The sequence below is a fragment of the Uloborus diversus genome, chromosome 2 (assembly GCF_026930045.1).
Source record: "Uloborus diversus isolate 005 chromosome 2, Udiv.v.3.1, whole genome shotgun sequence".
Classification (NCBI taxonomy): Eukaryota; Metazoa; Arthropoda; class Arachnida; order Araneae; family Uloboridae; genus Uloborus; species Uloborus diversus.
Window position 1 is genome coordinate 93,306,976 of NC_072732.1, and position 15,704 is coordinate 93,322,679.

A 15,704-nucleotide genomic window follows, 5' to 3' on the forward strand; every position below is an offset into this window, starting at 1 on the left:
TCTGCGAAATGAACTTAGAACTGCAAAGGGATAGTAAGGGTGAGGAAAAAATATGATCGCTTCAGATAGTGTTACCAACTTCAAAATTATCACCACTTAGCGTCTGGCGTTGCCCTTTATAATGACTTGATTAGAAAATATTCTCATCATTTTGCCAGCTTGTCAATATTTGCGTTTTTACGGTGCGGTGCTATGTTTACTTGTTATTTTGGGAGAAAATTATATGGGTTTTGATTTTTCGATGCTGACAAGGATGATTAACTTTAAATAAACTCTTTTAATTACAGTTTTTTTTTCTTTAGATGTCTACATTTTGAAAAATGCAATCTTTTAACATCCGATATGAGAATCATATTTTGTTCTTTTTTCAAGCTAACTTCGCTTTATTAGGATTCAAATAAATGAAAAGAATCTTTATTTCTGTTAGAACTCTCATTTCAAGTTTTTAAAGCAAAATTCCATTTTCTGTTATGAGTCAAAAATTAAAATGCTAAATAGATGGTTGATTTTATTTTATTTTTTGGGTCAACTGTGTCCACATGTATTAATGATATGTTTATCATAGGACTCTAAAATGCAATTTTAAAATAATTTTATCAAAAATATTTCTTTTACAAGCCGTTTTTATACTTTTGATGCCTTCACTTTGAGAATTGCGATCTCTTTGCATCCGCTATGGGAATCCGATTTTTCGAATTTTTAATGATTATTACGCTTTGTTAAGAGGTAAACAATTGAAATATCTTTTTATTTTTGTTAAAATCACGGAGTTTATAAGTTTTAAACGAAATTCTGTGCTTTTTAAGAGTGTCTTGGGTCAAAAAGTTGAATGCAGAACCCTATTCTGAATTTTATTTTATTTATTTATACTTTTGTTACAATTATTTTAAGTACTGTGCAGAAATATATCTAGTATAATTTAACATAATGCAGAATGGTAGATAAATATTGATACTTGAAAGAGCAATGTCCCCCCCCCCCCCCCCGCCAAATATTAGAAAAAAAATCCAGAATGATTTTCTCGACGTAGAAGAGGAAAACACTCAACTTTAAGTTTAATTGATGCAGTTTGTGCCACCTCTAAATTCTAAAATTTCGTTTTAACAAAAAAAAAAAAAAAAAATTGCGAAATTTTTGTTTTTTCACAAAATTAATTCATTTTTCACAAAATTATTTGATTTTTCACAAAAAACGGACCCTGTGAAAAATCCTGGACAGACCCCTGGAAGTAGATATATTTTTTTAAACAAGGTACCCTTTCCAACATTCATTAATTAAAAAAAGAAATAGGGGAGCCGAATCCTAACCCCAGGCAGGGTTCTCGAATCACATCCCTCTTAAGGCACTCAAATATAGTCTAAAAGTGGAGCTTTAAATATTTCAGCATCAGAGAATTTTCGGAAGAGAACTCCCGAAACCCTTCCTCTGAATTCACCACAAATGTCTTAAATTTCAATTTTTAAGGCTTCAGTTTCTAAATTGTTTTGTAGGAATAGTACCCCTCTTACCTACAAACATGACTTATGACCGCCTAAAAATTTTAATACTTTAATTTTGGAAACTTTTTTAAAGAATCTTCCTACATCCTTCCCCCTTAAGTCAGTCAAAGATAGCCCAAAACAAAGCTCTAAAAATTTCAGAAACGAAAATATTTCGGGCTGAGGGTGCGGAATACCCCCCTCCTCTCATTGTATTTACTAAATGCAGTGTAAGTTTTTGTTTAAGGTTAATTTTTCTATTGAGAGAGCAACTCCCTTCCGCACATCGCCAATGACAACCCAAAGTTTTAAGACTTCAATTTCGAAAACGTTTCGAGAAAGACCCCTGAATTCCCTAACTCTTAACTCACTCAAAAATAGCTAAAATAGCATTTCAATACTTCGGGGAGAGAGACCCCCCCCCCCCAACTCTTTCCTCTAAGTTCACTAAATTTTACTTAAATTTACGGTTTCCCCTTTTCATCACCGAAGATTTAAGAATTTAAATTCTAAAACGTATTGAGAGAAAGCCTTCGAATTCCCTCATCTTAAGTCTTCCAAAGATTACCTAAAGCTGAGTACTTCAGCTTTGAATATTTTTTGGGAAAGGAGAACCCCGAACCCCAAGATGGTCTTAAGTTGCGCTTTTAAGACTCCAATTTCGGAATTTCGCCTAAAGAGAACGCCCTCCCTCCCGTTAAACATTGCCAAAGACAGCATGAAAGTTTTAAGACTTCAATTACAAACACTTTTCGGAAGAGGGTCTCAAATGCCCTTTAACTTAAGTCATTTACGTATAGCCTCAAATAGTTTTTAATACATCAGCTACAAAACATTTTCATGTTAAAACACCAAAACCGTCTCTCATAAATTCACCAAAGATTGCATAAATTAGTGTTTTTAAGTCTCCGATTTTTTTTAAAACCTCCCCCTCCCCGCTTTTACATCATTAAAGACCGCCCAAAACTTGTTGACTTTTAAATTTTTAAGGGTTTGCAGAGGAGAAATATCGAACCACTCCTAGCTTCAAAAATATTTTCAATTCAGTTTTTCGATATTTTATACTGTAACCCGTGAGTAACCCCCCACCTCGCCTTAGATTATCCAAGATATCAACGTTTTAAAACCAACGTTTTAATTTGCGAACAGATTACCCTCTTTGCAAGAGCAGCATTTTTTCGCAAACTCGTGCTCCGTTATTTTTCTTCTTTCCTTTCTCTCTCCCCCCCCTCCAATATTCCCAGTCTAGCGAGTGTTAGATTCAATGACAGAATTTAGTGTTTCCTCAAGTCTTTGTCAAAAATGCAGGAACAGTTGCCCATCGGTGTTTCCAACCAGCAACTCCCTGGTCAATGCAGTGAGTTGGAAATAACAGAGCTACACCTAAAAAAAGTGAAACGGCGCGAGTCGAAAAGCCACTCCTCCAAAAGCACGTTGCAAACAAAACGAGCCCATGGCAGAAAACCGAGAGAATGTCAATGTAAATTCGTGGTTATGGAACGGTCCAGTAATTTTAAAGCATATTTTTCAAACACTCAATTTTTCTTTTTTCATTAAAAACTAAAAGAAAGTCATCGAATTTCTTTTCGTCATCGAATTTTTCCGTCCCGACCTCCGTCTCGGAAATTTTGTCAAGACGGAAATCCGTCCTGAGACGGAAGGTCTTGCACCCATGATGACAATTTGAATAAATTTGGGTTCTCCCCTCCCTCTCTCAAAAAATGCAAAAAAAAGTAAGATAATGTATTGATAATATATAAAATTTTAATTTTACTTTAAATCTAGTACTTAAAAAAATTCTTCATTAATAGTTAAAAAACCAAAATTAATTTACTTAGGTGTATCAGAGATCAAGAGCAAACCATTTTTTTTTTGCTTTATTTTTTAAAGTTCTTAAATATTCTTTTTTTCTCCATTTGAAAAACAGAGATAGTAAATATCATACAAATAGGTTGTGTTTAGAAATACTATCTTAATTTAAAAACAAATAACAACCAAATAACTCGGTCTTTCAAATCTAAAATACTGTGAGCATTAATAAGCAAAACAAGAAAAGTTATTAAAAATAATTCATTCTAAGCCAGGAATATAGCAACATGATTTCTACAGTGGTTTGGTATGATAAAACAGAGCCTGCGCAAAGCATTTGTCACCACGCCAAATGCTATAAAACTATAACAGCGAAAAAACTTCAATTGGGCAAAAATATTGTCTAACATAAAATTCTTAGAAATTTCCACAAAAAAACAGAAATAAGATTTTTCCTCAATCCTCAAAACTATTATTAGAAATTCTGTAATAAAAAAATAATAAATTAGGAACTCAATGTCTAATGCATTGTTATTAAGTGTTTATTAAACTTAAGTGTAAACTGCATAATGAAAATAACAATGCATATTTTATAAAATTATTCCAGTTTTCTGACTGAAGTGAAAAAAAAAAAAAAAAAAAAATTACACCGTTAAAAATTTATTAAATTTAGTTATTAAAAGTTTTGGAATAAGGCTAAAACTTTTAAAATTTGGCTAATTGTTGAATAGCAATTAGAGATCTGTAGTGCAGGCTTTGATAACTCCACTTTTTAAAAAAATCCTCATTTCTGCTTTAATAGTCTTTTATCAATGCTTAGTATGTGAATTTATATTAAATTTAGGTTCAGTATTTTTCTGAGCATGTGATGGCAGAAAATGTAACACGAGGGCCATTACTCTTATGGATAACACCATTTTCTTCATAACTATTATCTACTTTTGTTTAATGGAGTTAGTCAATTTGTCAAGTGAGGCATCCAAATATCTCATTAGAAATTTTGAAATAACTATTTAATTTTAATTTATTCTCTTTTTCCAAAGGTTGATCAAACAAAAGTGCTAATTTCATTCAGGTTCAGTCTGCAAAAAAGATTTATCAATAATTCATTAAGAATAGATTAAAATAAAAAGGCATTCTAAGCTGATACGATAAAAATAACTTCCACATTTAAAATTAATTGAAATACTTGCAGGATAGAAAAGGATTATAATATCAATTTTGAGAAGAAAAAACTTTTTTAGCTAAGTTTTACTTCAGTTTTGAAACAAAACTGAAAAGAAAAGCTCCTCAAAATATCTAACAAAAATAATAATAAATTACTCAAAAGGATTGAAATCTGAAATACAGCAAGCAATTTTCTGCAACACATGCTGCTAAGTTTGCATACTTCTTTTTATTACTTCATTATTTTAAAATTAATTTCAAATAATAAATCAAATGTTAATTTGTTTCAAATATGGTACTTTCCTTAAAGTAAGTTTATTGCAAAGAAAAAGCCATTTCATACAAGGAAGTGATAGTTTTAAAACTTAATATGGTATTATTTTCGTATGCAAAAGGATTGAAGTCTAAAATACAATAATCAGTTCTCCACGAAGCTCAAGTTAAATCAGGGTTGCCCCCTCCCCCTTAGAAAAAGGGCACACCGCCGCTAAATTTTTCAAATACCCCCTCCCCCCCCAAAAAAACAAGAGCCTCCCCCCCCCCAAATGAAAAAAAAACCTCTCAAAACAACACTCCTTCAAAAATTTCAATGGCGCAGTCTGTGCCATGACCCCTCCCCCCCCCCTTGGTCGGCACCCCTGGTTAAATAAATACCTTTGGGCATGAAAAGTAAAATAAGAAATAACATTAAGTTGGCATAGTATTATTATTTTATAATTTTCAGTTCTGTTTTTTCAATACTTTTCAAAAAATGTTTTATTTAAATTTTAAACAAATTAAAAATCAAATGCTTATTTCTTTCTACCCTAAAACTAGGTTCATAAAAAAAATAAAGTAATAAAAAAATAAATAAAATTGAAATACATTATATTGCAATAAAAAAAAAGCTATCCTACACTGGCATATGATTGCTCCAAAATTAAAAAATATTTGAAAGATGCAAAAAGAATGAAATATTACATGGAAATTAAGTTTGCAAAAAGAAAAAAAGATAATAAAAATAAAATTAAAATACATTATTGCTGTGCAAGAAGCTAACCTATACTTCTATATGAGAGCTTCGAAAGTATAAAATACATGAAATATTTGAAGGATGCAAAAAGATTGAAATCTAATACACAGCGATCAATTTTCGCCGAAGCACGTGGCTCCGTGTTCGCAAACTTTTATTTTTCCATTACTTTATTTATTTTAAACAGCTTTTCAATAAATGATCTATTTTAGCTCACAACAAATTAAAAATCTAATGCTTACGCCTTTTCCATTCGATATTTCCCCGAAATTAAGTTCATAAAAAGAAAAAGTAATAATAATAAACATAAAATAAATTATTTAAATAAAGAAAAGCTGTCCTACATTCCCAATAGCTTCCAAACTGAAAAATAATTGAAATATTTGAAGGATGCAAAGAGATTGAAAGCTCATACACAGCAACCGCGGAGCACGTGGTTCCACGTTTGCACGTTTTTATTCTTCCATTACTTTATTTTTAACATCTTTTCAATAAATGTTCTATTTTAGCTCACAACAAATTAAAAACCAAATGCTCATTCCTTTATGATCAAATGTTTCCCTGAAATTAAGTTCACAAAAATAAAATAAATTATAACAAAACAAAAGCTATCATTCATTAGCATATAATAGCTTCCAAACTGAAAAATAATTTAAATATTTGAAAGATGCAAAAAGATTGAAATCTTATGCACAGCGATCAATTTTCCGCGAAGCACGTGGCTCCATGTTCGCATACTTTTATTCTTTCATTAATTTATTTTAAACAGCTTTTCAATAAATGTTAAATCAAATGCTTATGCCTTTCCGATACGACATTCCCTGAAATAAAGGTCACAAAAAGAAAAAATAATGATCATAAAATGAATTATGAAAATGAAAAAAGCTGTCCTACATTTGCATATAAGAGCTTCCATACTGAAAAATAATTGAAATATTTGAAGGATGCAAAAAGATTGATATCTTATACACAGCAACGAATTTTCCGCGAAGCACGTGGCTCCATGTTTGCACTTTTTTTATCGTTTTAATCTTCAATTTTTTTTAACAGGTTTTCAACAAATATTCTATTTTAATTCAGAAGTAATTGAAAAGCAAATGTTTATCCCTTTCAAATTTGATATTTCCCCCTGAAATTAAGTTCACAAAAGCAAAAAAAAAAAGAAGAAAAATAAAACTACATTTGCACAATAAAAAGTCTATTCTGTATTGATAGCTTCTGAACTTTACAGCTTATCCCAGAAATGGCTACACAAAAGGCTTAAGGATTGTCCCTCCCCCCCCACAAGCTTCACACAATAGCTCTTTGAAAAAAAAAAAAACTGCACATAGGGTTTATTGCACTACTCTCCATTGACAAAGCTCCTTTTTCCGCCATTTTTCTGATCATTAGAAGCGATCTGATTGGTCAAGCTGCGCACGTTTACTAAACGAAATTCCGCGAACTGAAATCATTTCAACAAGCGTCAAAAGTGAGATTTTCATAGCACTCGCGGGGGGGGGGGGGGGGAGAAGATATTTTAAAGACTAAATCATGAAAATAGAGACTTAAGAGACACTCAAATAAAAAAGAGACAAATAGCTAGAAAAGAGACTAGTTCCGAGGCCTGCATCGGCCATCGACATCGGCCATTTGGAGAAAACAATCGGCCATACGGCCATCTTTGAACAATCTGCCAACAACCGGCATCGGCCCATCGGCCAAAAAATGCCATTGGTCGAGCCCTACGAAAAACCATATCTTCATACAGCATTTAATTGTAAAACAGCTTTGTAAAACAGCATTTTAGGGCTTTCTTTTCAAGTAAGGTCAATTTAAATTGTTTCCTAAACATAAAAATTTTCAAACAAAAATTCCTTTTGCCACCCATGTGGCTCAGAGGGATAAGCTCCAAGTTGCCGAAAACATATCCCTGTAAAAGGAAATTCACCAATAAACATTATTACAAGTTACGAGAATTCTCTGTAATCTTTCTCATTTCCGCTTTTTACGAACAACAATATGTCATCCACTTCGTCTTTTAAAATTTAAGTGGTATGTATACTTGATTCAAATGTTATAAGTTCTGAATGATAGAGATCTTTCTACAAAGTTTTGAAGCGCTTAAATAATTGAATATCTGATCTAGAACTAAGAAAGGCAAGAACTTCTTTAAGGACACACTCTGCAGTACGATTTCAAGTGCATGATGATGGCGATCCAAATGTAATATATAACCTTTCAGTTTTTGCTCTAAAAAATCGCATGCAAAATTTATACGGTTGGTATTGCAAGTCGTTGTATCAAACACTACAGCAAGAGCAGTTAGCAATAAAGAACTATCATCTAAGGTATCACATACAACTGAAGAAATAGCTAAGGAATTCTGAGTAGCTGTTCAATATTAGGACCTGAAGCTATCACGGTAATCCTGTCTGCGTTCTTTTTCCAGTTACATCTGGATGTAACTTTGTATCCCACTGAATAACTACAAAATCTAAATTTAAATTCATGAAATTTAATTTTACCTCTCGAAGATTTTATCTTGCTCTCTTAAGGGATGTACGATTGATCATTAGGTCATTTGGATTTAAATTTACTGCATCTACATAGGATAATAAATGAACAACATCTTTGTCCCTAATATGGCATCTATCTAACAGTGATGAAAGGCGAGATGATATCAATAATTGGCAAGCTTTTTTGCATTGTGGTAGACCAGCTGTAGAAAACAAAAGTTCAACAGGTTAGGATAGATACCCATTTCGGTTTCTAAATATTGTTAATCGCAAGAATTTGATGATAATAAAGGATTATGTACTGAAGTAGAAGAAAATTTATAGATTTCTACATTGCTCCGATCTGGATATTTTTTTTAATTTATATTTTAGCTATGTAAAATACAGTATATTTTTATGTTAGGTGTAATCAATGATTTTTCAAAATTTATATTTTAAAAATTAAAAATTGCATAAGCATTTAGGTATGTTTATAACTAAAGAACAGCGAATTAAAATATAATTGCAATTACTTATATTTATAGCATTGAAACCTTGCAACTCTATTAACCACACCTATTACATACACAGGGAATTTTGTAAATCAACACCCCCAAAGTCTGGAGGAGGCAATTTGTTGTTGTCAAAGATCATTAGGCCTAGGCCATTCATTAATGGCCTATAGAATCCCTTGTGTCCATCTTGGTGGTAAGAAACGTTTCCCTGCCGCTTGGCTGGAACAAGCGCAGAAAAGCGGTACGCTTGACCCAAGGCCATTGGTGTACATGTACCCTCTATAACATGTTAGATTTTACAGAATGAAAGTGAGAGAGTGGTCAGTCTGGAAGTAGCAGCACCTATTGAGGTTCAAAATCACTTTAAATATAAAACGTTAGAATATTTTTACATAAAAATGAGAAAATCCGCATTTTTTTCCTTCGAAATTCAAAGAAGGGGGCCCTAGGGGCACATGTTAATATTCATGGATTGACTTATAATTTTGCAAGGATCATTTGTATAATGGAACAAACTGAGGGGGCGTCGCGTAAAATATCTGCAACTTCAAAAATAAGGACCACCCTAATATATATATATATATATTATTTTATATATATATATAAAGTGAAAAATATTGAAAAGACCACACCAAAAGCCCATAGATGCGCAATGCAGCAAAACTAAAAAGCCAAGTAAATATAAAATAAGCAACCAAAATTTCAAATATTAAACAATTATATAAAAATAATGATGATAAAAAGGAAAATTGCAATTTTCCTTTTTATCATCATTATTTTTAAATAATTGTTTAATATTTGAAATTTTGGTTGCTTATTTTATATATATATATATATATATATATATATATATATATATATATATATATATAAAGAATGTATCATATATATATATATATATATAAAGAATGAATATATATATGTATATATATATATAAAGAATGTATCATAAAAATCTCAACAACAGAACAAACCTTTATACAACGTTGCACTGCTGGGGTAGCTGAAATAACTATTTGTGTCAAATGTTGCACATCAGATAAAACTATATCAGCCTGCTGCACATGGAAAGCTGGCAAAAAGGATAACAAATGTTGCTGTGACAGTGAGGAGGAAAGATCCTGAGTTAACAAATGAACTGTTAAAGATAGCTGTCCTTCTAAAGTACTAGCTTCATTCACAGAAATTTTATTGGTAGATTCAATGCTACAGAAGTACATTCCTGAAAACAAATCCAAACAAAATTAGATTATCAATAGTGAATCAAAATGTATTCCTAAACAACATATTGATCATAACATTCAAAAAAGATATGGTAGATTTAAGATGGTACATGATTGAACAGCTTCCAACATTTAAAATAATTGGAAAACTATGAAGATGCAAAAGGATTGAGATTTTAAACACTGCATACAATTTGTGTTAAAGCATGAGTTCAATTCAAAAAATCAGTAATCGAACGTCATTAAGCACAAAAATTGCAAATTTTTTTTGCAATTTTTGTGCTTAATGACATTGGATTACCGATTTTTTGAATCTTCAGCACAAAGGTATTTATTCGTTACATGAGTTCAATGTTGATAAGGCCCCCAAGATTTTTATTAAATGGATAATTGTGAAAATTTGGTAAAGTGGAAACTTTAAATGAGTCAATTTTTTCAGTGCACTAATTTGATGCCAGTTCTCAAAGAAATTCCTAAAATTACTTGGTTTCTAGGTTGGTATCTGGTTTTAGTTGTATACAAATAAAATCCGAAAAACTCAGAAAAATGGCAAAAAAAAAAAAAAAAAAAAAAAAAAAAACTTTTGGCAAGTATTTTTAATGTGCCTTTTAAAAATTATCACAAAAATCAATGACTGAAGTTTAGTTTTGATGTTTTTCCAGCACTTTATAATGAAACTTTTTGTTTCAAGCATTTTTCACGGTTGTTTAAAACTGTAAGCACTATGATCAATATTTCTGAGCTATCAACTTGTAAAAATCTAAATTAGTAGCTTTTTTTTGGGGGGGGGGGGGGGGGAGAGAAAAGGCGGGGATTAAAACTGCACATTTAATAACATTTATAATAGACACAATGAATTATTTATGTTCATGTCATTGGTATTTCTGTCATTTTATGTCAATAGGACAACAAATAACAGTTTGCTTTGAAATAAATTTTAATTTCTTTCTCTTTTTTAATCATTGAAAACAACGTATTTTTTTTTTTAATTTTGGAAAATTATTATGCACAAAAGCAATATTATCTAAATGATTATTAATATGGATATCATCTGTAATGATTAAAAGGTTTCTTGTGATTACAAAAAAAAAAAGAAGAAAAACATATTTTGGACATCTTAGTTTAAGGTTGTAGTTGTAGAAGCTACGAGTTCTCCAAAGCAGTTGGCAGCTCAGCAATATTCAAATTTCAAATACAGTCTGAAACTTTGAAAAACATATTTTAAATGTATAAAAGTATGCGAGCGCCACTTGTATAAGTTCAAACATTCCACTTCTTTTCTGTAAGTTTAAATAAAAATAGATCACATACAACTTCTTGCACAGCAATAGTGTGACCAGATGAAAATAATGGCTAAAAATAAAAATTTATCATTAATGGCAGTAAGTAGCTCTTTGTCAATGATTTGACTCTAAACTTATTGATAGACACATTGTAAATGTCCTACAAAATATATAAATTATGTAAAATTTGAAGACTAAAAAAAATAATAAAGTTATTTCAATTTTTTTTTTTTTTGCTTTGTGTCAAACATCAAAAACAATACACAAAAAAATTAAACCAAGCATACCTTTTTCAAGATCAAATCCACTCGATGATTTAAATATGTCATTAACACTGACATCCATTGATGAACTAATGAAATTTAATTCACAAGAGAATGGAGGTTGTACAAGAGGTAAAGGCATGGAACTTTCTGTAGCATGAGAACAGTTTCGTCCTACATTAATATAAAATTGAATTAGAAATTGTGGGAAAAACTAAACAATTGTAATAGAAACACAAAATGATACCTAAAAAAAAACTATATACCAAGACAAAAACATATCTTACCAACAATATTATTTGTTCTTCGAGTATCATTACTTTGAATCACAATTGCAATTTTATATGGTTTAGCTCGGGGAAGATTGCTTATTTGTGTAACTGTCCCAGGTACAATTGAGATGTATGAAGCAGGTAGAACAGAAACCTAATACAAAAATTTAAAAAAACATTAAAAAAATCTGATAAGTTGATTTCAAACTGAACGCAATTTTAGAATTTTGGGATGAAATGAGATACAATGAATGAGAACAATCTTTTTATCCCACAAGCAGTTATTCTTTTGGTATTAATTCTATTCTCTTGAAATAAAACAACTTTTTTGTTGCTTTTTGTGTAGGATTTTAATAACATAAAATGTGAAAACATAAAATATGAAACGATGGAAGATTAAAGTTCCATAAATTTTTAAGTAGTATCATGTAATGATAAACTAGAAGGTCATATCATTGGCACCATACTAAACTAACAAATGTAAAACTTGACACTTTTAAGGAGAGCCAAAACATTGAATATAATTATTTTCCACCTGATGCGGTTAGTTATTTTCAATGTTTTAATCTTTATAGATAACTTTAAGAGTTTAAAAAAAAATATTGTTTGACACAGCTATAACCAGTAGCCCTTTTTGAATATTACGGCAAACATCGAATTTGAAAAGCGATTTTTCATTTTTTAGTGCCAACATTATTTATAAACAGCAATGTGGAGAAATGTCCCCAAATCCAGAGATTTAGGAGGGGGGGGGGATATCAGCTTGATTTTTAAAAAGTTAGAATAAGGAGAAATTTTTAAATGAAAGGGCATAATGAAAGAGGCCAAGCTTTCCATAGAACCATCCATTATCTTATTCAATCCATAACCCTAACAGAATTATGGTAGATAGAAGGAAAATGAGCCCCCCCTCCCGCCAAAAAAAGCATATTTCTGAGAAAAAGCCAGATTTCTGAAATGTACTTTTATTGTAGCTACAAAAGGAGCATAGATATTTAGTTTCAAAGTTTATGGGTGTTGATCCAGATCCAGAGTCTGAGCTAAAACGAAAACCTATTTGTATGCCTCTTGCAGAGCTCTAGAAAAAAAAAAGGATAAAATAGTCACTTTTCTAGAAATTTACGAATTTTGAAATTGCATTTACTACAGTTATAGTAAAAACGAAGATACCTTTTAAAAGGTTATTTTATGCTCTTTAAATTCCCAGTAAATAATTTTACTTGCAAACAAATAGTTTTAGCGATATGAAATGAAAATTGAAAATGCACCCAAAATGCAAGATGCAGCACGAGTTCTCCCTATGTCTGGCCATATTTTGATTGAAAGCACAGCAAAAATATATTCTTCCAATCTTAAGTATGCATAAAAATTGTGTTTTTATCAAAAAAAGATGGAGGTAGAAATTTGCAGAGGGATCTTGTAGTTATAGGGCTATGACACATTTATTAGTCTCCTTTTTTGACAAATGCTGATTTTAATGTTTCAAACAAAATGCTTAATTTTCTGCTGAACTTGAAGTTCAATATGATTTGCTGTGATATCATATGAATGCTAGTAGGATGGACTAGTTTTTGATAGGCACATTGCAGCTCAAACGATTGCTTTTGAAAATGAAATTTATAGCTTTCGGCACTAATTCAACTTTTAGTACTTCAAATATTTCAAAGCCTGTAGCGCGCTGGAAAATTGAGCTATCTAGATGAAAAGTCATTTTATAGGGTTTTGTCTGTTCCTGCCAAATATGTATTTGTATTGTACGTAGGTTTCTCAAAAATTGAGCTTATTTTCAAAAATTTGTTTTTTGGCTCTTTTTTGCCTATCGACCAGAACTTGGTTACGGTTATGGATTGGACAAGATAATAGGTTGTTCTACTCTCCACTGGGGCTCTTCTATCACTCGGTTTTGTTTGGCAGATGGCAGAGATTATATCAAAGTCATTTTGTATATTAAAAAAAATATAAAATAGACATTTAATACTTATTTTTTCAGTTCATTACAGTATAACCTCGATATCTCGAATCTCTCGGGATGGGGAAAAATTTCGGGATATCGAGTTTTCAAGGTTTTAAAATAATTACACTAGTAACTCTCACAACTACACACATACGCTATATGCATTTATATATGTACTATGGGACTACTTCGATTTACGATCAATAAAGTACTCTTCAATATTTTACTAGATTTGAAATTTTAAAATTGTCGAAAGTGCATAGAATGAGATTTCGAAATGAACAATAATTCAGGCCTAGGAACAAAATAAGCACCCAAAAAAGTAGAGAAAAGATACTTTAAACCATAAAAAAGAGACTAAAAGTAGACAAGCTCAGGCCTGTTTTGGAGTAGCTCAGGGGCATGTGCCTTCCATCTTTTCGGGTAGAACAAATTTGACTAATCCATTAAATATTTTAATAGTATGAAAAAAAAAACATTTATAAGTATTGTATAAAAATCAAACTATATTTGAAAAAAAAAGTTTGCTCAACAATCGTAGCCGAGGCACTGATTGTGTGTTATATGCCAAAAGAGTGATATTCGAATCTGTACAAAAGAATACATTTTGCTTTATAACTAGTTCACTTCAGATTCAAGGCGCATTTTAATAATTTTATATTTCAATTCATTCACCGACGTTTCCCTGATAAGATCAGTAAGATGACAAGGTGAGTGTGTGCCTGTGTGCTTAGCATTTATTTCAGGATGCAAATTTGAATTGAGGACTGCTATTTGAACTTATAAGGAAAAAGGAAATAAACATGGTACATAAACAGCAAAACTATAACATAATGGATGAATTTCACCGCCAGCTCAGTCGTTTCCAGCCGAGGACTGCAGTTTCATAAAGGTCAGGAAAGTGGCTGAGCTGGAGATTCTCCAGCTCAGTCACTTTCCTATGCCAGGCTGACGAGTGCTAATAAGCACGAAATTGCAGTCCTCTGCTGGAAACGACTGAGCTGGCGGTGTATTTCATGTATTTCTGCTTTAGCCCTGGCTATTGGGCGGTAATTTACTGAATATATAACATAATGGGTAAATGGTACCAATGTAATCTTAACTGCATAATGGATTCAGAAACAAAAAGGAACACTTGCTGTTAAATTCAATTTTTAACATTATTCTATACAATAAATGCTATAATGTATAATTGCTCAATATATGTAGTCTAGTTAATGTTTTTCCAAAAAACATGCCCAAGAGAATATATTTGGCTGAAACCCTGCCACATGAAATACAACTTATAAACACTCAATAAAAACCCATTGGTTCATTTATTAAGATTAACACTGGACAGGATTAACATGACAGGATTAACACTGGATTAACATGAATTTAAAAAAGTATAACCCAATGACAACCTTAGAAATAATTTGAATGATGACAATGTGAATAAATTTGGGTTCTCCCCTCCCTCTCTCTCAAAAAATGCAAAAAAAAAAAAAAAAAAAAAAAAAGGCAAAAGATAATGTATTGATAACATATAAAATTGAAATTTTACTTTAAATCTAGTATTTAAAAAAAATCTTCATTAATAGTTAAAAAACTAAAATTAATTTATTTATTGTATCAGAGATCAAGAGCAAACAATTAATTTCTTTTTTTTTCCGCTTTATCTTTTAAAGTTCTTAAATATTCTTTTTTTCTCCATTTGAAAAGCAGCGATAATAAATATCATACAAATAAGTTGTGTTTCAAAATACTATCTTTAAAACAAATAACAACCAAATAACTCGGTCTTTCAAATCTAAAATACTGTGAGCATTAATAAGCAAAATCAGAAAAGTTATTAAAAATAATTCATTCTAAGCCAGGAATATAGCAACATGATTTCTACAGTGGTTTGGTATGATAAAACATAGCCTGCGCAAAGCATTTGTCACCACGCCAAATGCTATAAAACTATAAAAGCGAAAAAACTTCAATTGGGCAAAAATATTGTCTAACATAAAATTCTTAGAAATTTCCACAAAAACAGAAATAAGATTTTTCCTCAATCCTCAAAACTATTATTAGAAATTTTGTAATAAAAAAATAATAAATTAGGAACTCAATGTCTAATGCATTGTTATTAAGTGTTTATTAAACTTAAGTGTAAACTGCATAATGAAAATAATAAGCATTTACAATGCATATTTTATAAAATTATTCCAGTTTTCTGACTGAAGTGAAAAAAAAAATATTCACCGTTAAAAATTTATTAAATTTA

The 15,704-nt window shown here is 30.8% G+C and overlaps 1 protein-coding gene across 1 annotated transcript in view; it reads right to left on the bottom strand.

Annotated features, from left to right (window-relative positions):
* Nucleotides 1–15,704, bottom strand: part of LOC129216429 (nuclear pore membrane glycoprotein 210-like) — a 191,021-nt gene that overhangs the window by 81,842 nt on the left and 93,475 nt on the right. Inside the window, exons 38-40 of the mRNA XM_054850644.1 lie at nt 11,515–11,653; nt 11,252–11,401; nt 9,433–9,680 (exon numbers count right to left, since the gene is read on the bottom strand). Of these exons, the coding sequence (XP_054706619.1) occupies nt 9,433–9,680; nt 11,252–11,401; nt 11,515–11,653 (537 nt within the window). The remainder of the gene's footprint in view (nt 1–9,432; nt 9,681–11,251; nt 11,402–11,514; nt 11,654–15,704) is intronic.